Source organism: Botrytis cinerea, chromosome 14 (assembly GCF_000143535.2).
Source record: "Botrytis cinerea B05.10 chromosome 14, complete sequence".
Taxonomy (NCBI): Eukaryota; Fungi; Ascomycota; class Leotiomycetes; order Helotiales; family Sclerotiniaceae; genus Botrytis; species Botrytis cinerea.
The window spans coordinates 352,698-378,607 of NC_037323.1; the positions used below are offsets into that span (position 1 = coordinate 352,698).

A 25,910-nucleotide genomic window follows, 5' to 3' on the forward strand; every position below is an offset into this window, starting at 1 on the left:
GGACTTTTGGTATCTAATACATGTCATTAGATTCATCTTATCAAGTGGCTTGATTGATGTGATCTTAGTCTTATCAGACAATCAGGCGGCTCAAACATGCCGCCGCGATAGCTTCATGACATGGCATTATCCGAGGTTCAGCCGATCTAGAAATAACCAACCAACTCATCAGAGTCACCAATAAATAAGCATGAGGTAAAATTTTAATGTCATTTTTCAATTCAGCAGTTTTCCCTGAGAAAAGATAAATAGCCAACTATTTATCTTTCCTGCAAAGTTTTGTATTCACAGAAATAACACAACTTTGCGGGGCAATTCAGCAACAATGACACGAACACCGACACTACCTAGATATGTACGAGTCGCAGTGACACAGTTTGAGCCAGTTTGGCTCGACTTGCAAAAGACAGTTGATAAAACATGTCTTCTTATCAAAGAGGCGTCTGCAAATGGTGCACAGCTGGTCTCATTTCCAGAATGCTGGATCCCAGGCTATCCATCATGGATTTGGTAGCAATTCCTTCAGCTTTAAATTATAAGTTCTCACTAACGATGGCTCCATATTCAAGGACTCGAAGTGTTGATTTTGATCTTTCTATTGCCTACATCAAGAACTCATTACGCGTCGAATCGCCTGAAATGGATCGTATATGTGCAGCAGCGAAAGAAAGCAATATATCAGTCGTTTTAGGCTTCAGCGAAAATTGGAATCAGTCTCTTTACATTTCTCAAGCAATCATCGATCACGAAGGCATCATAAAAGTGAAACGTCGAAAGCTCAAGGCTACACATATGGAGAGAACTGTATTTGGCGAGGCATCAGGATCATCGTTGACGAATGTAGTCGATCTCGCTGGTATTGGACGAGTGGGAGCTTTAGCATGCTGGGAACATGCACTCCCTTTGCTCAAATATCACAGTTATAGCCAACGGGAAAGTATTCACGTCTCCCAATGGCCGCCAGTATGGGAACATAGTGGAGGACCTGATCTTTGGTCCATGTCCAGAGATGGTATGTTTTTATGTTCCTGTTTGGAGATAGTTAAGCTAATAGAGTGTCTTTAGGAAGCCGAACTCTTTCGCAGACATATGCCATCGAATCACAATCATTTGTTTTACACACTACAGCGGTACTAAGTCAGGAAGGTATCGATAGAATGAATACTAGCAACGGTCTTGTTATGAACGTGCCTGGTGGAGGCACGTCTGCCATTTTCGGCCCTGATGGACGAAAATTGTCTGAAGATTTGCCAGATACAGTCGAAGGTTTCTTATATGCAGATCTCGATTTGGATGAAATTCTGAAATCGAGGAGTTTCTTGGATGTTTGTGGTCATTATAGTCGCCCTGATTTGCTAACAATCCGCATCAATGATATAGAGAGGGTGTTGGCGGACACCGCGTAGAATTGTTTGATACACAATGTGCAATACTTCATTACTTTTTTTATTAAGCTGTCTCGGGAAAAAGAAATGTCGTGATATGAACTTCAGTATGCTCAATTTTAGAACTTTTAATTCGCACTGTAGTCTCAATCGACAAGAAATTTGCCGCCTCGTAGAAGATTCTCAAACGCAACGACAGTTTAACCGCTGCTAGCAGCTGCGGACAGGTTTTTCGTGCATCGGGTAGTTTGGACAACTATTATCGTTTCACTAGCTACTTTCATTCTTCACTATAGTTGAAAATCGGGATCTCTAAGTTTTCTAATCACTTGTGCTGTGATAGGATCTCTCGCTATTATCTCAATCATCCAATCATGACAGAATCCGGTCTTCTGGGTCATCTATCTTATATATTTTTCCAACTAACTCCAAATGTGGAGTAAAGGAGCCTATCTAAAAGATGACCCAGAGATAGAGCAGTTACTTTTAGGTGTTACTAAATTATCGATCGAAAGGGTGGGTTTTGCAGTGATCGCACTTGTTTTCCGTTATCCAAGCGGCTCCAACTTGCCGCCTCCAAAGGCTAACTTTAAGCGAAGGGGGGATGCTTAGGTGCATGATGAACGAATGTAAGACTAAACTGAGCAAGTGCTCATATATTGACGTAAACAAGATAAGAAGCCGCAAATGCTGCTATTGGTTAAGATTACAACGTACAGATGTACGAAAGATATTTCAAACAGATTAATGTTCAACCTGATTTTACATATTGAAACTTTAAAGCATCATATTTACACTCATCTGAATTAGTTTAGCAAGGATCATTCTATTTCATTTCAGTGTCTAGTCTAGATTTGAACATCGTATGCTTGATTTTCCACTCTTTTATCAATGTCGAAGTACTATCATGATTATTCCTGCGGATTTGAAAGAATGTTTTTTGATGTTAATGGTTCGATAAGATATTCACCACCTCTTATCATCTCAGCAAGTCAAGCGATGCCAATTTTGAAATTATCATAATATCTGCACTAGATTCCAACATTGAGCACCCGATATCTAGCTCTAACACAAACAGCAAAGTACTGTTCTCCCGAACAATCAGATGTTGATTTCTCGATTCGGCGTAGAACTATCTCGCTTAGTAGATTCAAGAGAGAATTATTTACTTGTAATGTACAGCTCAGATTTCATTATAGTTCATTAAATTTTCGAATTTGGAACAAGCATGGAAACATTATCGTCCTAAAACGTTAAGAGCCGGTCACTATATTTTCCTTCTTGGTAAGGCATCCAATTATCTCGTCTGTCATCTACGAATAACATTGTCCTGATCCGGCTTGGAAACTGAACTGCTCAATGTGGTCTCTCAGACTATGTCCATTCATATTATGCTTCATATCACTTCGGGGTTCCTGGGAATTTTCAACTATTTCATGGGGATTTCATGTACATTTCATCTCCATTTCACAGCACCTGCAGATTTCAAAAGCTCTCGATTACTAGATAAATCAGCAGAAAGCTCATTTTGGGATCATCCGACGCATGCTATTCGTTTAGATCAGCTCGTACCTATATCGCTTGTATTTGATATTATTGGGTGTACTTTGGTGTTCTCACAACCCAGTGCTATAGACCTTAAGCACTGAAAGCCCATTCCCATGGGTTTCTATTGGCATTTTGATTCTTTTGGACTCATTCGAGGTTAAAATACTATTCTTAGATGTTATTTACCCCTTTTAAAGATCATCATTCCCCTCAAGTATATGATGAAACAATTAAAAATTCTTTTCTGAGACTACTCAGCGTATTTCTCAACTCAAAATAGTTAAAAGTTTATCCTCCAGCACCATGCAGTGTATTCTTAGGGTCATCAAAGCTCAGAAGTGAATGATTTAGTGACTTCAAATCCCTAATGATTCGAAAAAATACCCCGAAGTTGCTTATGAATCACCCTGATTTAGTGATTGGAAGCTCCTAATAACTCGGAAAGTGCCGTGTACTCGCCTATGAACCACCCCTATTCAACGACATCAGTGACTGTACCGCATTTCGAGATCATTTCTGACTCAAAATATCTCCCAATTTCTATTTATGGCACGGCCCCAAGCTACTCATATCCAAGGATATGAGTGTGAAACACCACATTTTGAGGTGTCACTCGAAAAGTCAACAAAATGATTATTCACCACCCTGAATCACACATTTTGCATTTTGGGTGTGAATGTAGTTTCGTTTGAGGACTTTTTGACTCGAAACTGAACGAAATGACACAGATGTAGTGGTAAATAAATGATTTTACGCAGTTTCGAGTTGTTTTTTTGAACTCGGGGCATCAATGAAATGACACAGGTCCACCTTGAGTGACACAGATTAGGAAATATATTCATGGATGCACGTGATTTCGAGGCAATTTTGACTCGAATTAAATGTTTCTTAGCTTCCAATTCCAGTCTCCAATTGTGCTCAAATAGGAATGGTTACTTCCCTCCTTCAGTACATTTTCTTTTTCCTCCTACATCCAGCATAAGAACAACTACTTTATATCTCAAGTCCAATTCACAATCTCAATACAAAGTAACTCCCAGTCTCTCCAAAACCAACCCCATACGAAAACATTCAGATTCCCATACTCCCGAACCATATCAAAGATCTTATCGTCGTTTAATATCCCTAGCCCCCTCTACTTTTACACCCTCTAGTGCTCTTGGCAGTCTTTACCAAACGCGTGTATTAGCATTCAGCATTTTTCTTTACTAAATCTAAGCTCGGGGTATGTTTTCCATGATATTCGAATTCAATCGTTGACCGATGGCAGTACAAAACCCTCAAAGTCATTCGTGCATCATACACTGAAGCCAAGTCAGCATATACCATTTCAAGGTATTTCTGATGTTTTTGAATGCAATCCAATATACATTGACTCTAATTTAAATAGCCATCATGTCCGAACATCGGGGAAAATACACTTACGGTTATACATCCGATAGACAAGCTAGGAGGAATTCCGCGGACAAGATCAGCAAGTCAAGGGGAGCAAGAAGAGACCATGGTAGCTCAAGTCGACGTGAGGAGGCAGGCTCTAGCTCGAGCCAAGCAGAGACTGGAGCATATAACGCAGACTACACCGACGAAACCCAACAGTTTCATTCACCGCCTCAAACTTCCTATGCTCCAAGTGAGTATGATTTACCAGCTCCTACCACATGTGGTTTAGAAAAGCGCATAAATGGACAACCAGTTTTGGACACAAGAACCAACACATGGGAGAAATGTGGAAATCCTCTCGATTCCGGCCTGGCCTGGTGTCGCACTTGCAAACCCATATTATCTTGTAACGCTAAGGGCTGTACAGAAAGAGGTCAAGAAGAATATCCAGGCGCAGGATTTTCTTGCAACTGGCACAATGGATTCCACAGATCATACGAAGTTGTGCAGCGTGAGAGAGCCGAGAGAGAGGCTGCTGCGGCAGCAGCAGCAGCATCAGCCCCTCAAGTTATAGCAGAAACTGAGAAAGAGAGAGAGGAAAGAGAGGCACGACAAATGGCAGAATTAGAGATATATCAGCAAAATCTGGATAACATGTGGAGAAGGTGATACTGTGGAGGTGTTTAAACTAGGCCGAAGATAGCTAATATCTTCCATGTACATTATTAGTCCGTTGCTTTACCAAATAAAAAGAAATCGTTGCTTTTATGAAGTGCTACCTCTATTTCTCCCTTTGAACAACACTCTGTCGGATCACTCGACCCCAGAAGCCACTCTCTTCCTTCAAACCCGTCTCCTAACCCCCTTCTCAACCCCCATTCTTCTCAGTCAAACCACCGGGATCTTCACCTTAAACACTAATGCCTGGTTATCAAGATCATACCTACTCCCATCACTATACGCGAACTTTCCTCCCTCCAAATACCCATCCTGCGTGATAAAATCGTTATCACTCAGACTAAAAATATACTATATCAATCCTTCATTAGCAAATTTCTCTTTGTCCCTTTCCCAAGAACGAAGAACTTACCCATTCCCCATCCGCGCCCTCCTTCCCATCAACAGGCACCACAGCAATACTCTCCCACTTCTCGTTCAACAATCCTCTATTCGTGTCCCCCCCATTATGCACTCCAAACCTCTCCAACTCCTCATTATCATTAATATCTAACCATCCACAATACGTCGCCGTCTTAATCCCACTCCCTAGAGCCCCCTTCGAGCTCGCAATCGCACAACTAGCACAATCATATTTCGTCCCCTTGATATCGGTCGCATTACTAATATCGAAAATATCTATCTGTCTATATATACTCTCCGTGCTGTCCTGTCCATTCCCTGACCCCGAATCTCTAGCCAGAATCAAGAACTGTCCATTAGGCAAGGCATGAATTTCAGACTGCGCAGCTGTCTTTGGATTCTTGCTAGCGCTAGCCGTTGGATCTGTCCAGAGAGGAAGAGGAACCACATATTCACTCAAATATAATGGGTTTCCCGGGTCTGAAATATCGTATGAGAGAAAACGGGTATAGCGTTCTGTCTGGGACTTCAGACCTCCTTCTTGATTATTTGCTGCTTGGAGAAGTGTGTAGAGAGTTTTTCCATCGGAGGATATACTGAGACCTTCAAATCCATGGTTATTATCTCTACCAGTAGGATTATCGGCAGGTGAGACGTCATCGCCAGAACCTTGATCAGAGTAGTAGTAGGGAGAGTCAGCGGAGAAAGATTCGCTGCCATTACGCATGGGAATGAAGGCATCTGGTGGTCGGATGGCGGCGACCATTGTACCGGTGGAGTTAAAGTGGTAGATATAAGGGCCCTGATGGATAGTCAGACAAAGTGAAACATTAGGAGACTGAGGAAACATACATATTCATCACTAACCCACCAGCCACCAGCTCCATCCAACACCAACCCCTCAGAATCAATCGATACTCTCTTCCCTCCCGTCCCGCTTCCCCCGAATCCATCACCCGTATACGTCGCCACGGGCAAATCGGGAAACCCCGCATAGCTCAAATGACCCGATCCGTCCGCGTCCAGTCCTGTCGTTGGCGTCCCATCCGGCCCATAAAACAGAACCGTGTCATTATATACGAACCACAAATTATTTCCCGAAGGATTTTTCACAGTCGCATTAGACGCTGGTGTGAAGATGATATCAAATTTATGAACCCGTGCTTGAAAGTTTAGGGTGCCTTCTGTATTCCTGTTATGTCTATTAGTACTCTCAACTTACTTTCTTGCCTGAACACTCTAAGGAATTTAGTCGTGGACTTCCGAACAGATAGATAAGTGGTAGACCAAGGGCAAAAAGAGAACTGAAATGCAACAAACCATCCCCTATCCGGTAAGGCCCACAGAACTCCAGTGTAACTTCCATTATCTAGCTTCTCCCAATTCTTTCTATCCATCGCAATTGCACTCCCAATTCCACCAATTGTGTCCCCGAATTTATCACGTGCGGTACCTGGAATATATCCATAGCCTCCTAGTGCCTGATATGTATATGTTTTTCCATTACATGCAGTTTGATTGACGTATGAATCACTTTGAGCTGTTGCCAGCCCAAAGAGAGAGGCTACTGGGAGGAACTTTCTTAAAGACATCACTAATGACTAGAAAACTTATCAACAGTGGCAAGGTAAACAAGAAAAGAAGTAAAGGTACACAAGAACACTGTAAACATCGCGGGGTAACATGGAGAACATATATTCCCTTGCTCCGGGTGAAGCGGGTGCTAATATACACGACATATTTTGGCAATCAAAGGATCCGTATTGCCACCGAAAAACTAACCAATAAATGATGCTACGTGCCTGAAGTTGAAGATGCGGAAGCTTCCTAGCTTTCGTACCCCAGGTACAATTCTCAATAGTGTTGCAGTGAAGGATGAACTAATGACGAAGATTCATGCAAGAAGGGAAGGTCACCATGACTTATGGTTAAATGCATGCACGTTGTAGCATTGAGAGTCTTGATTGGTCGGCTCACTCTGACTGGGATATTTGGCATGGAGTTATCTGTGCAATGCATGTCAGTATGAAAAGTACCTACCCAATACTTTATGAAGAATTGAATTGTCACATTGAAAATATTCACAATTTCTTGATGCCATATTTATTGTGATATCTGAAAATGCTTCTGCATTTCTGTCATATGTCGTATCTCATTCCCATTTCATTTCGCCCAATGCCTTAAAAATTGCTCAAACTTCCTCCACCAACTGACACATGCACAGTGTGTCTCCTAAATTCAAAGGTATCGAGAAATGAAAAATTGCTTCGCAAATGCCTATTGTGTATCGCCTCACGATGTTCATCGGAGAATTGAATCTAAACAGAAAATTACTTTTTTAGGTAACAATATCATTCTGATCCTTCGTAGTAACTCCACGTAGGTAGCGACATTGCTCCTAAGTATGTGATATCATTGGGCGAAAAAGTGAAAGGAAAAAATCATTATCCAGATCGGACACCAGTTTGTCCTGCTAGATGTATATGGAAGCTGTTTAGAGATCATAAACATCCCAACCATCAAGTTTATTGGCATTGTAGTTGATTCGGCGTTTTTGATCTGCGGGTGGGTTTTCCGGCCGTGCATAGTCGATCCGTAGCTCCTCGTCAAGTCACAACTCATCTTCATCGTCGAGTTCTGCAGGCTTGATGAGTCCTCCGACCTTGGATAGACGTTCGCGTTCTGCGGCCTTGGCATCTCTTTCAGCCGTCTCTTTCTCCTCGGCGTACAGCTCGGTATTGTCTCCAGCAAACTCCTTCAATGAGATTAAGAAATCCCGCAAGTTAAGTCTGAATCGATCTGCAGAGTGATTCAGAGTGAATAGACCCTCAACGAAGGCTTGAATTTGAGGTCTGAAATAGATTAGTAAGGTATGTTGATAGAGGGAATGGTAATGACTTACGCTTGAAGGTTAGGGAAGGCATTCTGCAACAAACTAGCCACAAAGTTTGTAAGGAAGTCTTTGTTGCTTGTATTTGGCGGTGCTTGATCCTGAACATAGATAGGCATTTGGATCTTTGGTGCGGTGCCGTCAGCCGGGTGGACAAAGTAGAACATTCTTGCCAACAAAGTTGCTTGTGACTTGAATCCAGCCTTGTGGTCGGTGTCGGTGAGCACGAAGAATACATCCTGGAGGATTGGGACGAAGAATTGCTGGAAGAAAGCACTGGAAGTAGCGGGGTCCGTTTCTGCGATGTTGGTGATCAACTCCAAACACATGTTGAGACCGGCATGTTCGACCTCTCTATTATCGTGCTTGCTAGCCCACATGCAAGAATCGATGACAAATTTGAATTGTCGGTTGTCGAGTTTGAGGAGTGCGGGGAAGCAGTGAAGATTGATTGCTCGGAGGAGGCTGAAGAATTCAACACGATGTTCTGGGAATTCTGAGAAGTCCTTGTTGATCATTTCCAAAGTGCATTCGAAAACATTTGACATAATGTTTGGGACTTGGTCTTCCATGAGGCCCTATATTCAATGTTAGTAAGGGCTGGAAGTATCTCCAAGACAAGGAGGCTAGAACGAGAAGGGTATGCACCACTGAATACTTCGAGCGATATGGGGTCCAACGTACAGAAAGTTTGGTTATGATAACAGACATAACCTTGAGGACTTCGGCGTCACGTGCACCGGGAACATTGCGGTTGTAATCGATCAGGACTGCTTCAAGAAGGTTTGGAACGATGTTGGTTCGAACCATCTCAAGGTCATCAGATTTTTCAACGAATGTTTCAATGAGCTTGAGAATTTCCTTCTTGATAGTTCTTAGTCCTCGGACTCTAGGCATCTTGGTGGCAATTTCACCTATTTAAAATTAGTATCACAAATCGTAAATGCGTTATGAGAGAACCACTTACCCTCACTTGCGACGGCTTCAGAAATCATGGTGCTGGTAGCCTTGTACATAGACAACATATCGAGGTAAATGCGTCCAATTTGAGGATAGAAGTAGCTTCCGATGGAGGAACAAGCAGACACGTTAGTCTTCATGACATTACCAATGACCTTAATGGTATCTGCGTCTTGAAGAATCTGAGGGTTAGTGTTTGCTTGGGCAATGATGGCATCCCAAGCAGCGTTTGGATATGACATCAACTCAGCAATGAGTCTTTCTTGTGAGTTTTTCTGTGGTTGAGCTGCAATCATGTAACCACATGCCTCGTAGAAAGTGTGTACTTGCTGTGGAGATAGGTCGCAAGTAATCTTGCGCATGGTTCTGACAATTTCCTCGATGAATGGTTCAGACTCGCCAGGTTGTAGGGCGACAAAATGGCGCTTGCACTGTCTGGCAATCTTGATGAATGTATCACAAGCCATGTCCTGAACACCCTCGTGGGACTCGTGCATGAACTCGAATAACTTGTTGACGACGGTCTTCAAGAATTTCCAGTGAGCCTTCAAGAAACGCGGATATTGACCAACAATATACATGATGTTACTGGCAACCACGGCTTTGTTGTCCTTTCCTCGTTTCATTTCAGTCAACCCAAGCAAATCCTTGATGACGGTTACCAAAAAACGTTTCTCAGTCTCTTCGTTCATTGCAAGGGAGATGGAACCGATAGCCCAGCACAACGTGTTACAGTTGGCCCATGACCATTCGGTACCATCAACTTGTCGAGATAGCTTCTCAGTCATGATGTTCTCGGTATCGACTACATCCAAATGGGTAAGATAAACCAAGCACTCTCTGGTTGTCTTGTACAACTGGATGGTGTCGCTCTCCTTGACGAATTCACGAACGATCTCACCCTCGTCGTTCTCAACAATCAAGACTTCCTCTGGTCTGACCATCTTTTCGATCATGACCACTCGCAAGTTCGAAAGTACTTCATTGTACTTGTGCTTTCTGAGAGGATAGTTGGCGAGCAGACTTGGGTTGGGAGCACCGGGACTCGAGATGCCACCGACGCCCATTCCGACAAGAGGGTTGACGTCTCCAATGGGTAGTGACTGTTGTTCATCGTACAATTCTTGAACCAGTCTAGTCCAGTATTCTAAGCAAATCTTGAAGATCTCTCGGTCCTCGATTTGGGAAATTCTGATGAGGTAGAAGTGGCCGTGTGTGAGAAAATCACGGTTTGGTAGGTTCTCTATGAGCTATCGAGATAATTAGAATGCGCAAGGAAGACAAAACGAGTAAAAGAAAACTTACAGTAAGATGGGAGGAGAAAAAGTTACACAAGAAAAGGGCCAGATTCTGGATGAACTCTTGGTCCTTGGAGTTACTCGAATTATAAGTGCTCTTGAGGTCGAGAGTCAAAGGAATAATCTTGGAAATGGTGGTCAAAACTTCGGTGAACATTTGAACCAATTTCTCGTCATAGTTGTTCCCAGTACCAGTTTGGAGTCCTCCAATCTCTGTCAAACACTTCAATGTTACATTTCTGAACTCGGGCATCTCCAAAAATCGTTCTCTAAGAGTATCGATAACGGTCGTCTCGAAGATATAGCCAAGCGGAATCCAGTTAAAGAATCGAAGAAGGGTCTCGAGGGTAGCCTTGATCAAACTTTCTTGAGTGGCGCTATTCAATACTTCGTTGCAAAGTTGGAAGATGGACGAAAACTCTGCACACATCGTCGTCTTCAAGTTCTTCGTCTTTGCAGAAGTCATCTGATCCGCCGAGTAATCGAAAACCTCCTCCGATAACAATCTCAAAATCGACATATTGTTCTCGCATATCGATAAACTTGTGTGGCAGGAGGATATGATCTCGTTGATGAAAGTGGGCCAGTTGTGAGGCCATTCTTGTTTCAAGATAGAAACAAGGACGAGATTCAACTTGTTTAAGAGGACTCTTTGAGACCTCAGAGACTCTTCCGATCCAGAGCATTGTATGATGAACCCAACGACGAAATTTCGGATACCTGGAACAAGTTAGTATGGCGTCCTTCTTTAAGGATAACAACAGCATCTATTTACCTTGGCACTGCTCTCTGGGTAGAACCTTCCACCTTGTCATGATGACATGATCTAGTACTTGCAAACCCAAATCTAATAATTTGTCAGCGAAACAGCATGTAGAGAGCGTCAAGGAACCTTGACCGACATTTGGCTTGCGGATATGAAGACTCTTGTAATATCTTATCAACTAATAACCACGCATCTGGATCCTCCTTGAACTATATAGTATATCAGTATCAGTATCGATGGCTATATGGAACCAGAGAAGATTTTCGGCGCATGAGGAAGTCGTACCTGGTTCATTGCAGCCTGAGCGGCTTTTTGCTACGGAATCAACGCGTCAGTAAAGATGTTCCGGTATGAATAGATTGATTTGGATATGTGGTATATACTCACAGCCTCACCGCGACCTTCATAGAAAGTCTTGACGGTCGCGTCAAGCTCTTCAATGGTGACAGCCATCTTTGCAGCTTGATCTAGGTACAATGCCCTATCCTGCTTTCAATAGATAAGCAATACGCTTTAATATCCTTTTGTGCAGCTTGCGCTGTTACAAGAAACTTTATAAAGGAAGTTGATGGTATGTTTGAAGAAGTTGTTCGAAAATGTCAAGTTGAAGATTGTTGGACCCAGCCGCATGTTCAAAGTGCTTTGTGCCCCACTAAGAGGAGGGATTCTCTCAGCGGGCCTTGAATACCGATCGGTAAACCATCAGGTCAGGTGACTGCACCTAATAAATTATCTCTCGGAAGATGTAGCCGCAGGTGAATGTCCTCCGATGTGTTGTAATTCGAAGCTTCAAGGGTATTCAATCAAATTCCATTCCATTCATGACCTTATTTAACACCATGTACCGCCGTTCTTTACCTTGTTAGGAACAAATTGATCCACTGTGGATTATGATCATTTTATAAGCAGCTACGGCAGAGTCATAGATGGGAAACTGCATATACTCAGCATACCCCTCGATTTTCTTTATGCGTGGTGAATGAGGGAGCTGTATTGTTAAATCAGCAGCTATTCTGTTCCATTATCATGTATCTCGGTGGTGAATTTTCTATGTTAAGTTTACCTACTCTTCTATTCTCCTGCATGAGATCAGCATGTTCCTCGATTCCCTACATTGATGGCGAATGAGAAATTTATATACACTCGATATTCCCCTTAATCCTGCCCGTCTTGGAAGTTCATCTCTTATTTTGCTCCTTGATCCTCTTATTCTGAAACTAACTAAACCTCTTATTAATATGCCCCTTTAATGTTTATATCAATACTACCTACACCTCACGAACTCGTATATACTCAGTGGTATAAACTCGCGTACCCCTCATTCTCTTATACAGTACCATTCATTGTCAAGGCCTACGTCATATATCTCGTTTCACTCATATCTATTTATATCTCTATCATGATAATATTCATCAGATCAAGCGATGGGACTTCATGAATTAGATTTCATCTTTAGGCATTGATTGCTAGATCTTGTGGCAAGCTGAGGCTTCAGTACAATCTTCCAATACCTTCTACTGAGTTGTTTCTAAATTTCCGAACCAACGAATTTGCATTTGTTACACATGAACATGGCATCCAATAGGGTGTCGAGGCAAGATAAGTTGCTTGTACCAGGGAAGCCTGGGGAGCATAGGAGCCTTTCATTGCAGTTTCTTTACCTTTCAGGTAGGATTTAGGGATAAACAGTACTATATCAATCGAATTTCAGAGCAAGTTACCGTTACTTTATGAGCAGTGGACCATAAGAAATGAGAGAGTTAGGTCATTTACAAGCAAACAAAAAATGAAAAAAATACAAACATTCCCAAAGAATAAGGAAGTCAAGACTGCAGCTTTAAGTCCACGACTATCACAGTCTCTTTCAACAAGATATATACGTCCACATGAACAAAAGTTATACTAGAGTCCAATCCCTAAACGATCACAGACCTAAGTGCCAAATAACAAGCAGTATATTGATCCACATGACAATACCTAGGTCTTTCTAGCTTAACAAAGGTAAACTCCCCAAGACTAGACCAGCTTCTACACATAGATAATGTCAGTGGAATATAGTCAAAAGCATAGTGACTTGAAGACATCTATCAAAGACACATATGGACACACTCTCACCACTCCATACAATCAATCTACAACCCCCCCCCCCCCCCCCCCCCCCCCTCCGTCCCCCAAAGAATCAAAAAATAAAGAGAATTGTAAAGAAATTCAATTAATACTCTAATTACATGTACGTTACATGCACCTACCTACCTATTCCATATATACACATATACATACATACCAACCTCTCCATCCACCAAAAACCCAACACCACCCTCTCGTCACATCTCTCATCTTCCATTTCTAAAGCAAATAATACCAATCCATCCATCTATCCGTCAAATACTTATCTTTCTAAAACATCCTTCTCACCTTACTATCAAATTCAAAAGCTTAAAGATATATACGTATAACACTTCTTTCGTTTATTTATTCATATATATACCTAGTTCCTATATGCATTTATCCGTATTCATCCATTTAATATAACCACCTAGACAATAAATTTTGACCTCTCCAACCTATCTGTATATTCCCATCCCCACCTAAGAGTGATTTTGAATTCCTCCAAACGATTCCAAACATATCCATGATAATTTTCGAAAAATACTAATATCCGCCCATCATAATATAGAAAGGAGATACCACTCTCATTCCATTCCATTCCTGGACACCCCTCTCACCCTTTGTATTTCTCCAAAGAACGCAATTAAGCCTTCTGATACCCTGCCTCCTTTAATCCTACACCAAGCGCCTCAATAGCCTTCTCTACATCATCCCTACTCTCATCCATAACACTAACTCCCATATGACCCACTCTAATGTACTTTGCCGCAATCTCTTTATGCAAGCCTCCAGCAAAAATGACTCCCTTCTTCACCAAATTTGGCAACAACTCTGGGGCTTTAACACCTTCTGGAAGGTAGATAGCAGTCATACCATTTGCCTGATCAGCAGGATTAGGTGCCAATTGTTTGAGGCCTAGATCCGCGACTGCCTTTTTGATCTTTTGTGATGTAGCTTTGTGTTTAGCGAAACGTTCAGAGAGAGGAATAGAGAGAATCTGGGTGAGAGAAGTGTGTAAAGCGTGGATTAATTGAGGAGATGGAGTGGCAAAGTAGGATGGCTTTTTAGCTTCGTAGTTTTGCATAACTATTTCCCATTAGCATCCCATCGTACACAAAAGCAATTCAAACGTCAAACTTACTTGGCAACCAATTCTTGAATGAAGCAAAATATGATCCTGGCGGAGTCTTCCTAGCCTTGAATGTCTCAATCGCTCTACCACTATAGTACGAAATTGAAAGACCAGCTGGACAACCAATCGCTTTCTGACTGGCCGTAATAACAGCATCCAAACCCCAACTATCGAATTCAATCTCCTCACATCCCACACTACAGACACCATCTACCACAACCAACGTCTCCGGAGAAACGCGATGAACAAGCTCACTCAATTTCTTCAACTCACTCAGAACTCCCGTCGAAGTATCCACATGAGTAACCGTGATCAACTTATATTTCTTCTCCGTCAACGCCTTTTCAATCTCATCCAATTGAGGTCTCTCTCCAATCTTCGCCTTCAATTGTGTAGGTTTGACGCCATAAGTTTCAAAACAGTCCGCGAACGAATCGGCAAAATAGCCAGTATGGAGAACCAACACCTCATCACCTGGTTCTGCCAAATTAGCAGCCACGAGATCCCATCCAAGAGTACCGGAACCGGAAATGACGAGCGGTTGGGAAGAGGGATCGGTAGCTTGGAAGAGCTTGCGCAGCATAGACAGAGTTTCGCTGAAGACTGCTACAAATGGGGCGCTGACATGACTTTCACTGTTTTGTTTGAGGGCTTGTCAGTGATCCATTATATTTCGAGCCTCAGCTCAATTTCGTAATGATAATGAACAAGATACATACCTGTAATGGCTCATAGACTGCAGGACAGCATCATCAAACTCAATTGGGCCCGGAATGAGCAAGGTAGGATGAGCTTGTTGAGACGACATTTTGAGAATATTTTCTTGAACTTTTGCAGAATTGCTGGAGCTTCTCGATGGAGTTGTAGATATCGAATTTGTAGAATTGTCGAGTAGATTGGGATTTATCTGTCGTGCAATAGCAGACAGTCGAGCTTGGGGAGCCACGATTTGAGGAATGGCGGGGTAAAACACCCGTCTGAAAGCCAGCGTGGAAATCGTTCCGTTCCGTTATGATCCGATTGGACCAATACTTGAAGCTCTATTAGACAAGAATGAGGGTTCTGGGTAAGGAAATGCTTGAATCTGGGTGCTACAGTCACTCGGAGTAATGACAATGGGGAATGCCTTGGGGATTTATTTACCAAAAGAGGCGGTGATGGCCGTCAACTGTTGCATAAATGCTGACAGCTCGTTTCATAACTTCATAAACTGCATAAAAATGCATACTTGGTACTATTTTACTCCGAGGTCGGGGGTTTCTTCGGGGACTTCCTAGTAGCAACTCTTCCTCAGTTTCCGCAATTCTACTTCAGAACCTCATGATATGTACAGCCATCATACAAGAGAAGAGTGTTTATTCTGTTTGGCATAATCTTCCCCTTCCAATCCAAAAACATCCATTGCTATCTATGCGCGCTGTGTAGCGTGTGATATATGGATAATACACGATGAACTCCTTCCAATGCTTTTTTTCTTTCCACCATACCATACAATACCATGCTATGCTAACCGTAACATTCGTTCTCCCTTCCCTTCCCATTCCATTTCATTCATATCCTTTTCTTCCGCTGTACCACTCTCATCTCCCACTTCTCTTCATACATAATTACAATAGAGTGAAATTTCCCCAACAAGATGTACCATACCCATATATACACCTCATTCGTCCAAACCATGCCTTCTCAGCAACCTCTACTTCTTCTTTGTCTGAAAGGCCTTCTTGACCTTCGTCCTAAGAGGTTTCGCCGGTTGAGCCGCGTGTTTCACCGCTGCGATCTTCTTCGCCTCCTTGGTTGTCCTCTTCCCGATATCCCATCCCCAGCCCCTCAGCGTCCTCACAACCTTAGGGGTCACTGCCGCCGTCAACGGCACTCTAATAAAAATAAACGATTTATGAATCGCGTAGGCGAGAGCCAGTTGAGTGCCCAGACTAGCATCTCTTTTGTTGCGCTCTTCTGCTTCTTCTACGCCCCATCCTGCCATTTCTACTCCATCGCCGAGCTTGTCGGATCCGGTGATATCATGTGAGGTTTTCTGCATGGCGACGCGCCACTCGTGGAAGGTAGTTTTGACGGAATCGGGGATGATGGATTTGATGGAGGAGGTTATTGTGTGTTCCCATTCACCTGTGATAGTGTGTTAGCCAGCTGCTGGTTTGGGCTTTAGAAAATGTAAGCCAGAGGATAGACCTCTTTCTAAATTATCCATTCATGGGAAACAGAATCAAACTCTCGCGCATATACAATTCCCGATATAATCCCCAAACTCAATTCGATAGGAAGAAAGACAATCTGCTTACCAATTCTATCCGTTCCCAGCGTTCTGACCAACAAATAGCAGAATGGAAAATCCGCCGCAGATAAAAAGATATAAACTCCCACCACACTCCACCCATATTCTCTACTCAATTTCTTCATTCTCCCTGATAAAGTAGTTTCGTCCACCAAGTTTTCGGGCTTTGCCTCTCCATTCCTCCTCGGCCTTGAATTGTGAAAATATCTATTTGTTCTTGTGCGAAGACGTTGGAACAATGTTTCCGAAGACGGTCTCGGATTCGAGGAGAATGTAAAATTGGTAGTCTGCGGACGAGATTTTGAGCGGAGAGAATGCGTAGGAGTAGAAGTAGATGTGCTTATAGGTCGCTGTGGCAGCTTGCGCAAAATAGCTGATCTTGTGGAAGTCGTATTTTGAATCGTAGTTCGAGAAGCTGTGATGAACTGGCGCATTCCCCCAGCCCCCAATCCTGATATCGTTGCGCGGAACATATCTGCACTTTGGTGATTCCTCCTACCGCAATGAGAATGGGATGATATATCGTCTTTTCCTTTACTCTCAAGCAGCTACCATCCAAGTTTCCAAACTCGTACTCAATCGCGTTCTTTCTTCCTCTTCCAATAACCTCACAATCTCAAAATGAGGGGTCCCAACAGCTGGATTCGTTTACTATGTCCGGAAAACCCGTTCGCAAGTGTTGATTCCTGTATTGTTGACTTCGTTATAAGCTGACAGCTCAATTATTAATTCCAGACTCTCGTCCCTTCCTGCAGTTCGATAATTCGTATCAATGTTTCTATCAGCGTGCGCTCTTAAATCGTAGTCCATTCAATCGTCGACAACATATTCCACTAAAGTTTTGATGAGGGACTAGACTACCAAAATTTGAGACGGCAAATTCCTTCCGCGTTTTTGACAAGGGGAGCTCCCGAATGGGTGCATGATGATGTAAAAGAATTACATACCAAATTACGGTGTTCTAAGAGAACTAGTTGTGCAAATAAGTGGCATAATTCTGGCTGTCACGTGTCTGCATCTTATGACACTTGTACATAAAGACTTACGCAATTATATTTGTCCCAAGATATTGTTATAACTAAGTATCCTTCTCGTACTAACGATCATGAATACCTTGTATTTAGTCCTTTCAACTAATAAAGTACTCAACAGACGCCGCGCCGGCGCTCCGAAAGTTCATGATCAGTTAGCGGGAGAAAGACGTGGAGGCAGAATGTCTAAATTGTCACATAGATCAACACATTCGAGCGCAGCGAGCCATAGGAGTTTAGGGGCAAGCCTCCATATTGTTCTCTAAAGATAAGAACGGCAATCGACAATAGAGGAATCAAAGTGGTAAGAAAAATGTGTTGATAGTATAGTGCACGTTAAAACACTCCTAGCCCCGCTATATTGGCGAATGACAACCGGGCCCGACACTCTATGATCTGACAGTGGAAGTGAGAAATCCAGGGTTGAGTTGGAGAATGTCGAGCTTTGAGTTCATGATCGGATGTACTTTGCCCATCAAACAGAAGAGAAGACTGATAACAGAGGGTAAGATTTATACGGCGAGAAATCGATTGGTTTCACAGAGACCTGGAGAATTCACTGAAGAGCATGATTGGAAGCTAAAGTTTTGGAAGGTAATCAAATTAATTCGATTACAATGGTTTAAACAGTCGATATGTGGACAATAGAAGCTATATATACAAAGAACGCGAACACTGAGCACTGCTCCAACAACACCACCCCCCATCCCCTTCTATAAAATTGTTCCAAACCCTGCAAAGGGTTTGATGGTCAAGGTGTTAAGATGTTTAACACTTGACACCAGATGGGAGACCAGCACACTTGCTGGAGGTCTTACCACCGCTAACACTGACATCCCAAGACCAGCCAGAGCACTTGGCGCAAAGAACGTAGACGTTGGTAGCACTGGAGGAGACGGTACCCTTGACGTTGGAGAAAGTGACATCAGTGATGGGGACACCGGAGGTTGGCTTTCCGGTTGGGGAACCGTTCTTGTAATCTTGTTGAACGACAACACCGTAGGATGTAATGCCGGAGAGGGTGATGTCCTTGTAGGTAACGCCGGAGACGGATCCAGTGGCACCGGAGACAGTCTTGATACGGACACCGTTGGCAGAGTTCTTGACAGTAGATGATTCAATGATGATATCGGAGACAGTGTTGTCGGAACGTCCACCGACAGATCCGATAGAGAGACCGTGACCACCGGAACAGGTTCCACCGGTGAAGGTAATACCAGTACCGGAGTTGATAGCGAGACAGTCATCTTGGTTTTGAACGTTGGCACCAGAGATGGTGATATCGCTGGAGGAACCAACATCGAAAGCATCGGTGTTGTGGCCAAGTTTACCAGCATCTCCAGCAGAGTTGTCAATGTGGATGTTGGAGAGAGTAAGACCGGAAGCACCGTTGATGGAGAAGACTTGAACTGGAGAGTTCAAGATGTTGATACCAGAGATTGTTGATTTACCCTTCAAGGAGTGGGCGTAAAAGAACTTTGGCTTGGTCTTTCCACCGTTGGTTCCCTTTCCATCCCAGTACTTGGCTCCTTGGCCATCAAGCTTGCTGCCGGAGGCACCGGTGACAGTAATGTCAGTTCCGGAGACGGAGAAGAGAGGACCGGACCATTCTTCGTAGCCGAAGGTGGTGGTACCCTCGAAGACGACATGGGTGCCGGACTTGAGGCCAGTCAAGTCAAGGGTAGTACCGGATGGGACGGAGAGTGCGCTGAGGACGATGGTGGCGCAGGAAGTCTTGGACTTGGAAGCGGCGGCAGCACCACCAGATCCCGAGAAGGTACAGGCGGCAGCACGTTGCTCGATAGCGGCAAGAGCATCGGCTGGGTTTGGAGCTGCGGTTGGTGCTGGTGCTGGAGCAGCAGAGACGATTGCGCTCAGCGCAAGGAGGCCGGAGGCCATTGAGAGAAGTTGAACCATATTGGCTAGTAGTGTTAAAAGAATGTAAGTTTAAAGAGTGAATGTACTAGACAGTATGGAAAAGAATGTAAGTGATGATGAGATGAGGAATGAAAAGAAGGTATTCGAAGCTTCCTTATATATGTAAATACATGATTGAAATTTGGAGAAGCATCAAAGAAGTGGAACCCGGTTGAATCCCGCCGTCGGCTGTTGATGCGAAATGTTAACAGCGGTAAACCTAACCCGCGGTGAGCCAAAGTATATTTGATGCTATGGTACACTTTTGGCTCTGCCATGCAAGATCAAGGTCCGCATTCTGACCCCAGCGATCCTTGGAACATCATCAAACTTAAGCTTTGAAATAAGGAGAGATTGCCTTGTGGAGTACAAAATGTCACCACTTTCTTGTTGAATGGGCTATACATCAAGGGGGAACGAAAGGCTTGGAAGATGAAACGAAGCAAAAGAAGCTTTGGACAAGCATAAAAGGCAATCTTAGCTAGACCCTCCGGTATATTACAATATCACTCCGAAGTAATTTCGAAGTACTTTCGAAGTACCGTTCCTCCTTAATTACTTGTCAAGGTGATGAAATTGGAGCTCTTCTAGACTAATTCCAGAGCACAACGCCTCAATTAGTGTAATTAACCAACGACTAACCCAAAAAATGATGCGGCGAAGTTGTTGGATGTTTTGAGTTGATGAAATGTCAACAAACGACGGCTGCACTAGAGATTTGATGGAAGTTTAGAAGGATATGATTGGTGTGGTTAAGAACCCCTGAGATTCTAACTGATGGTTTTGCGAGTGCCATCTAGAATCGTAGGGATTACATTTTTGGAATTTCAATCTGATAGTAAAAAGAAAAGGTGGATCGCCCGTTTGTATTGCAGAAGAGTGGGATGACCATCTATTTCATCCCACAAAATTCTTCCGTCCAATGATCCAGACGACAGTGGATTTTTGCATAAATTCAAGTTTCATCATCACAGGGGTTCATTCTCGATTTGCTGGGACATCAGCCACACATTTCACACTACTCATACTATTCAGCCTTGGTTAAGATTAAAGGTACAATCAACATAAGGAAGCACAACATTTTAGACTCTCAACCTGGGTAATGAGAAGTTAAGGTTAATTGCGATTGTGATTGTATACGAAAACACGTGAGTGATCTTGAGGGAAATCAACCAGGTGACTCGGCCGACCAGGTTCAACGGTGATTGAGCTTGCAGCTGGAATGTCATCCATCGTATGCTATACGGCCCACGGGTGACGGTCGATGAAGTGTTAATCAATATTTGCTGTATCTATCCTAAAGCCTAAATCTTCCGCGATATACAATTTAAACCCTCCGTGTATTCCGACGATATCAAAATAGCAAACCCGTAAACCTTACCCCCATCTTCGAGACCTCAGGGTCCTCGATGTTATGGACCGGTCATTGCCCCTCTGTTCTGCTCTGCTGGCTACGTGTGAAAAGTAATGCCGAAGAAAGGGAACAGAAAGATGCATCTACTTGCTCCATCACTTACGTTCCCTTGCGCCTCCATGCAGTACCAGGGCCGTTGCTGCCGGCAGCCGGATTTACACTCTCAGCGTTGCTTGTTTACCGCCTCAAAGTGATCCGACTTCATGTATATCGGCTTGGCTCCCCGATACCCCTATTGCATAAGCCTTTGCTAAGTCACCGCAAGCCACGAAAATTAATCTACACATGCAGCAATACCCATTGTATAATATGCGATGTATATTAAATCTCCGCAATAGGCCGCACGTATCCCGCAACGGCATTATAACAGGGTGGAACCAAATAGAGTGTGAACCATTTCGTATTTCGCAAGTTGCATCACACCCTATCGGCAAATAGACAGAAAGTGGTGCGAGAGTGGATTTGTTGGGGGAACATGGAACAACTAGGAATTTCTAAGAAACGTGGTTCATCAATTTGCAGGAAATATTAAATTCATGCTGTTCTGATTACGATTCTCAATTTGTATATTATTCTTTATTATTCCTCTCGTAATCGCACAATGATCGAATGATGTCTCAATGTATGAAATAGGAGTTCTTTATTGGTGGCCTTATATTTCATTCTAGATAATTTATTATTCATCTATTTAGCGTCTTTATACTTTTAAGAGAAACCTAGATGCGATGAATATTCTGTCCGTGCATCTTCCCAGTCTCACTCATCTCTCACCCCCTTGCAATTGAATCCAGGTCAGGGGGACTGCCAGTCGTCTAGACCTTACTTGTCTTGCCATTGGCGAGGGACGTTTCATGTTTCTCGATGTACAGTTCTGGTCAAGAAGGGCTTTCAGGCATTTCGACGATTGGATAATCCAGCTGCCAAGTGGGGGGACTTTACTTGAATCATTGTTTGCGTTTATCTGATAAAATATCCAGAAATAACTTGACGCTCAAACGAGCTGTGACGAATTGACTGGATTTGTTAACGTCATGTTTTGTGGCCCAAAGATATTTCATCAACATGAGCTCCCTCTGCTTCTTGTGTATGGATAAAATAAGCACAAGCTTTATGGCTAAGCAATACTACTGTACATCTTTCGAGATGCCCTGTACAAAAGCGATTATCTAGACCTCATTGGACGGCCCCATCTCATCAATGCAGGGGAGCGTCAGGGGATCAACAGTGTATGCGAGCAAGTGTGGGGTCGATAGCTCCTGGCATCTATGGACGAAACAATATTCACGGAATCCTATTCAAAAGTCGTCTATCGGGAATTTTCCATGCCTCTCTTCTCTCGGCATTTAATTTAGATTACTCTACGAGGTGTTTCTTTTCTCAGCTGCTTAGGCAAACATATTGTAATTGCCCTATGTTAAATAGTCAGGCTTGGCCGTCGAAAAACGGTCCATTCCAACCCACTCTGTTCAATCATTCATCCGTCTCTTGATTCTAAGATTAACTGCCAAGATGCGTGTCCTCCTTACCTTAAGTTCTTTCGTTGCTGCTGTGCTGGCCACTGCTCGTACAAGTGCCCCATCGGGTGCTATCACCGCTGGATCCGGGGGAAAATACTCTACCGTATGTAGCTTTAAACTTTATCCATAATAATTGGCAGTCACTAACCAAGCCAATAGTTCCAAAAGGCCGTCAATGCTCTTAGCACCACCACCACCTCCGCCCAAGTCATTTTCCTTTACTCCGGAACTTACTCGGAACAAGTGACCATTCCCGCTTTGAAGGGAAAGCTTACCGTTTACGGATACACTAAGGACACTTCCAGCTACGAAGACAATGTTGTCAACATCGTCCACAGCTCTTCCCTCTTGAGTGGAGCTGCCAACGACGAAGAGACCGGAACCGTCATTAACTTGTCGGAGAACACCGCTTTCTACAACATCAACATCAAGAACACCTATGGAAAGGGTTCGCAAGCCATTGCTTTGGCTGCCTACAACACTGAGCAAGGATACTACGGTGTTGGTCTTTACGGATACCAAGATACTCTCTTGACCCAAACCGGTAACCAAGTTTACGCCAAGTGCTACATTGAGGGTGCCGTTGATTGGATCTTTGGCCAACACTCCGTTGCTTGGATTGATGGCTCCACCATTGCTGCATCTGCTGGTGGTGGATGCATCACTGCCAACGGACGTGCTACTTCTTCTGACCCATCTTTCTACGTTATCAACAAGTGCACTGTTACTACTAGTTCCTCCTCGACTGCTGGTTCGAAATCTGTTTATCTCGGTCGTCCATGGACTCAGTATGCCCGTGTCGCTTACCAAGAAACTTCCTTGGGCAGCATCATTGAGAGTGCCGGATGGTCTCAATGGTCTACCAGCGATGCAAGAACTGGTAACGTTCTCTTTGAGGAGTATGACAACACTGGTACCGGTGCTTCAGGTACTCGTGCTAGCTTTTCAAAGAAATACTCTACTGCCTACACCATTGCTGGTGTTTTGGGAAGTTCCTACTCCAAGTGGGTTGACACCTCTTACCTTTCTTAAATGGGGTATTAGTATGACTCGGAAAAGTAGGAACTGGGGATGCGGAGTGAGGGATGTGGTCATCTTCTGATGAGGTATTTTCAATTGTATATAGCTATTTAAATTTTGAAGCTTACAATGCTTTATGTGCATAAATATTATAGCGTTCTCGCTGCAGCGATATCTTTTTTTTTTTTTTTTTTTTTTTGTCGTATTTTGCATTGTGAATATGTGATAAGTTGAAATTGTGGTCTTTGTATCATTCATCTTATGCGATCTCGTACAACATCGCGTGTATTTCTATATCATTTCTCTCCGCCGTGAATCCCAAAACTCAATCACTTCCTTTTCACTCAACCTTATGCCAATTATTCTTTCTTCGGACTTCTCTCATATATATATTCTCACCAAAATGACGACCCCTTCATTATCATCATAATCACGATTGATACTCTTCTCAGAAATCTTATATTATTCTCACCTGCCCTTCTCGTTATCATCAGAGCCTGAATGCAGAGGATTTGATCCCAAATGACGACAAATATAAAAGACAGAATAGATAACATCTCTATTCTCATTCTTATATAACTTTATCATCATTGATAATTTTATTTTTCTGGAGGTACCTGGAATTTACAATTGTAGATAGCATAGATAGTATAGGTAGCGTAGATAGTATAGATAGCGTAGATAGCGTAGATAGTATAGATAGTATAGATAGTATAGATAGTATAGATAGTATAGATAGTATAGATAGTATAGATAGTATAGATAGTATAGATAGTATAGATAGTATAGATAGTATAGATAGTATAGATAGTATAGATAGTATAGATAGTATAGATAGTATAGATAGTATACTCATTAAAAAGGGAGTTCATATTCATCTCATACTGCTTAACTAATAGCTAATCGAATTTCCTCTGCGATGATGTTATATAGAATGAGTTTTTTTAAATCACTCGTAAATATCTCTGGCCTGGTCTTATATAGAGACATGTATGATGTTTTATATCTCATTATTTGCTATATTACTATCAATATATCAGTCTACTATTTTACTGCTACCTCAAATTTAGTATTAACGATAGTACTCTTAGAACAAATCTCAAATCAACTATCTCCTCTCTATTATTTCAAGTTTTCTCCTCCTCGTCTCTTGCCCTATGGATTCATAGCCAAATAAACCATCGTCTCATATTAATTCGTAATGTTTTAGGACTAATATACATCTCTATGAATCAACGAAATTCTTCAAGAAGAAGAATATTGATTAAAGTAAACTCCTCACCTCAATACAAATTCTCAAATCATCTACTTAGGATCTCAAATGCAAAACGTACGTTATACTAATCAAAGTATTAACCTAGCTCTTAGCAGCTAACTATCTATATCGGGTACACTATAGATGTATATTATATCTCTTCTATATCTCTTTACATATAAAATATATTCTACAACTAACTCTCTTCTCACATTACTATCGTGAGTTGAATTGGTCGAATCAAAATATATCAGAAAGAAAATCTGATTATCCACTACACAATAATCCCAATCACATCACTTCAATCAAATACACACAAGTAAGTATAGTATTCCGTTATACACATTCAAACTTGCCATGTTCATCTATTCCTTTCTCCACTCCTCTCTCTCTCTCTCTCTCTCTCTCTCTCTCTCTCTCTCTCTCTCTCTCTCTCTCTCTCTCTCTCTAATATCCATTCCCAAAGACCCTAAACCCAACTCCCACCCTAACTCAAAACACCCTCTCAAAATTCCCTCATAACCAATGTGCACTACACACAATTTCAGAATTTCTTTCAAGCCCCTCAAGAACTTCATTTATCCAAATATAATCTACCTGCGTACAAATCGAAAGATTAAATCTTCATTCCAAAGTTCATAAACTTATGAATTAAACAAAGGAAATCAGAATTGCGATGAATGTATATTCTAACGAATTGAATCCCCGTTCTATACTTCGTAGGTCTATTTATGTCGAAATCGACATCCCATCCAGTTCAAGAGAGACCATCTGTAGTCTATTCTTATGTTTATCTCACAAGGCTTGATATATATATTGTATAATATATATTATATACCTACTAACTTATAAACGAATTTCATGTTTGTATAAAAAGGATTCAAATAACGTTAATACCTACGATGATAGGTTCTA

At 42.5% G+C, this 25,910-nt stretch overlaps 8 protein-coding genes across 8 annotated transcripts; 3 read left to right on the forward strand and 5 right to left on the reverse strand.

The window, feature by feature from the left end:
• Positions 1 to 44: 44 nt before the first annotated feature.
• BCIN_14g00790 (hypothetical protein) lies at positions 45 to 1,429 on the forward strand. The gene is made up of 3 exons (XM_024696977.1): positions 45 to 510; positions 570 to 1,012; positions 1,066 to 1,429. The coding sequence occupies exons 1-3, from the start codon at positions 326 to 328 to the stop codon at positions 1,404 to 1,406; spliced, it is 969 nt and encodes a 322-aa protein (XP_024552791.1). The 5' UTR covers positions 45 to 325; the 3' UTR covers positions 1,407 to 1,429.
• Positions 1,430 to 3,858: 2,429 nt separating this feature from the next.
• Positions 3,859 to 5,057, forward strand: BCIN_14g00800 (hypothetical protein). Its single transcript, XM_024696978.1, has 3 exons — positions 3,859 to 4,158; positions 4,204 to 4,268; positions 4,324 to 5,057. Exon 3 carries the CDS (start codon positions 4,329 to 4,331, stop codon positions 4,980 to 4,982), a length of 654 nt encoding a protein of 217 aa, XP_024552792.1. The 5' UTR covers positions 3,859 to 4,158; positions 4,204 to 4,268; positions 4,324 to 4,328; the 3' UTR covers positions 4,983 to 5,057.
• BCIN_14g00810 (hypothetical protein) lies at positions 4,994 to 7,026 on the reverse strand. Its single transcript, XM_024696979.1, has 4 exons — positions 6,714 to 7,026; positions 6,246 to 6,585; positions 5,404 to 6,195; positions 4,994 to 5,342 (listed from the first exon to the last, which is right to left on the reverse strand). The coding sequence occupies exons 1-4, from the start codon at positions 6,983 to 6,985 to the stop codon at positions 5,202 to 5,204; spliced, it is 1,545 nt and encodes a 514-aa protein (XP_024552793.1). The 5' UTR covers positions 6,986 to 7,026; the 3' UTR covers positions 4,994 to 5,201.
• Positions 7,027 to 7,485: 459 nt separating this feature from the next.
• On the reverse strand, positions 7,486 to 11,960 carry Bccrm1. Its single transcript, XM_024696980.1, has 9 exons — positions 11,695 to 11,960; positions 11,593 to 11,622; positions 11,444 to 11,516; positions 11,317 to 11,388; positions 10,549 to 11,261; positions 9,251 to 10,493; positions 8,968 to 9,197; positions 8,296 to 8,861; positions 7,486 to 8,245 (listed from the first exon to the last, which is right to left on the reverse strand). The coding sequence occupies exons 1-9, from the start codon at positions 11,758 to 11,760 to the stop codon at positions 8,005 to 8,007; spliced, it is 3,234 nt and encodes a 1,077-aa protein (XP_024552794.1). The 5' UTR covers positions 11,761 to 11,960; the 3' UTR covers positions 7,486 to 8,004.
• A 1,811-nt stretch (positions 11,961 to 13,771) lies between these two features.
• On the reverse strand, positions 13,772 to 15,647 carry Bcagx1. Its single transcript, XM_024696981.1, has 3 exons — positions 15,268 to 15,647; positions 14,558 to 15,183; positions 13,772 to 14,502 (listed from the first exon to the last, which is right to left on the reverse strand). The coding sequence occupies exons 1-3, from the start codon at positions 15,354 to 15,356 to the stop codon at positions 14,060 to 14,062; spliced, it is 1,158 nt and encodes a 385-aa protein (XP_024552795.1). The 5' UTR covers positions 15,357 to 15,647; the 3' UTR covers positions 13,772 to 14,059.
• A 266-nt stretch (positions 15,648 to 15,913) lies between these two features.
• On the reverse strand, positions 15,914 to 17,649 carry Bcnat2. Its single transcript, XM_001550026.2, has 2 exons — positions 16,849 to 17,649; positions 15,914 to 16,675 (listed from the first exon to the last, which is right to left on the reverse strand). Exons 1-2 carry the CDS (start codon positions 17,312 to 17,314, stop codon positions 16,242 to 16,244), a joined length of 900 nt encoding a protein of 299 aa, XP_001550076.1. The 5' UTR covers positions 17,315 to 17,649; the 3' UTR covers positions 15,914 to 16,241.
• Positions 17,650 to 18,460: 811 nt separating this feature from the next.
• Bcpg1 lies at positions 18,461 to 19,973 on the reverse strand. Its single transcript, XM_001550027.2, has one exon. The coding sequence runs from the start codon at positions 19,787 to 19,789 to the stop codon at positions 18,641 to 18,643; it is 1,149 nt and encodes a 382-aa protein (XP_001550077.1). The 5' UTR covers positions 19,790 to 19,973; the 3' UTR covers positions 18,461 to 18,640.
• Positions 19,974 to 22,647: 2,674 nt separating this feature from the next.
• On the forward strand, positions 22,648 to 23,908 carry BCIN_14g00860 (hypothetical protein). The gene is made up of 2 exons (XM_001550028.2): positions 22,648 to 22,823; positions 22,880 to 23,908. Exons 1-2 carry the CDS (start codon positions 22,713 to 22,715, stop codon positions 23,750 to 23,752), a joined length of 984 nt encoding a protein of 327 aa, XP_001550078.1. The 5' UTR covers positions 22,648 to 22,712; the 3' UTR covers positions 23,753 to 23,908.
• The last annotated feature ends 2,002 nt before the right edge of the window (positions 23,909 to 25,910 follow it).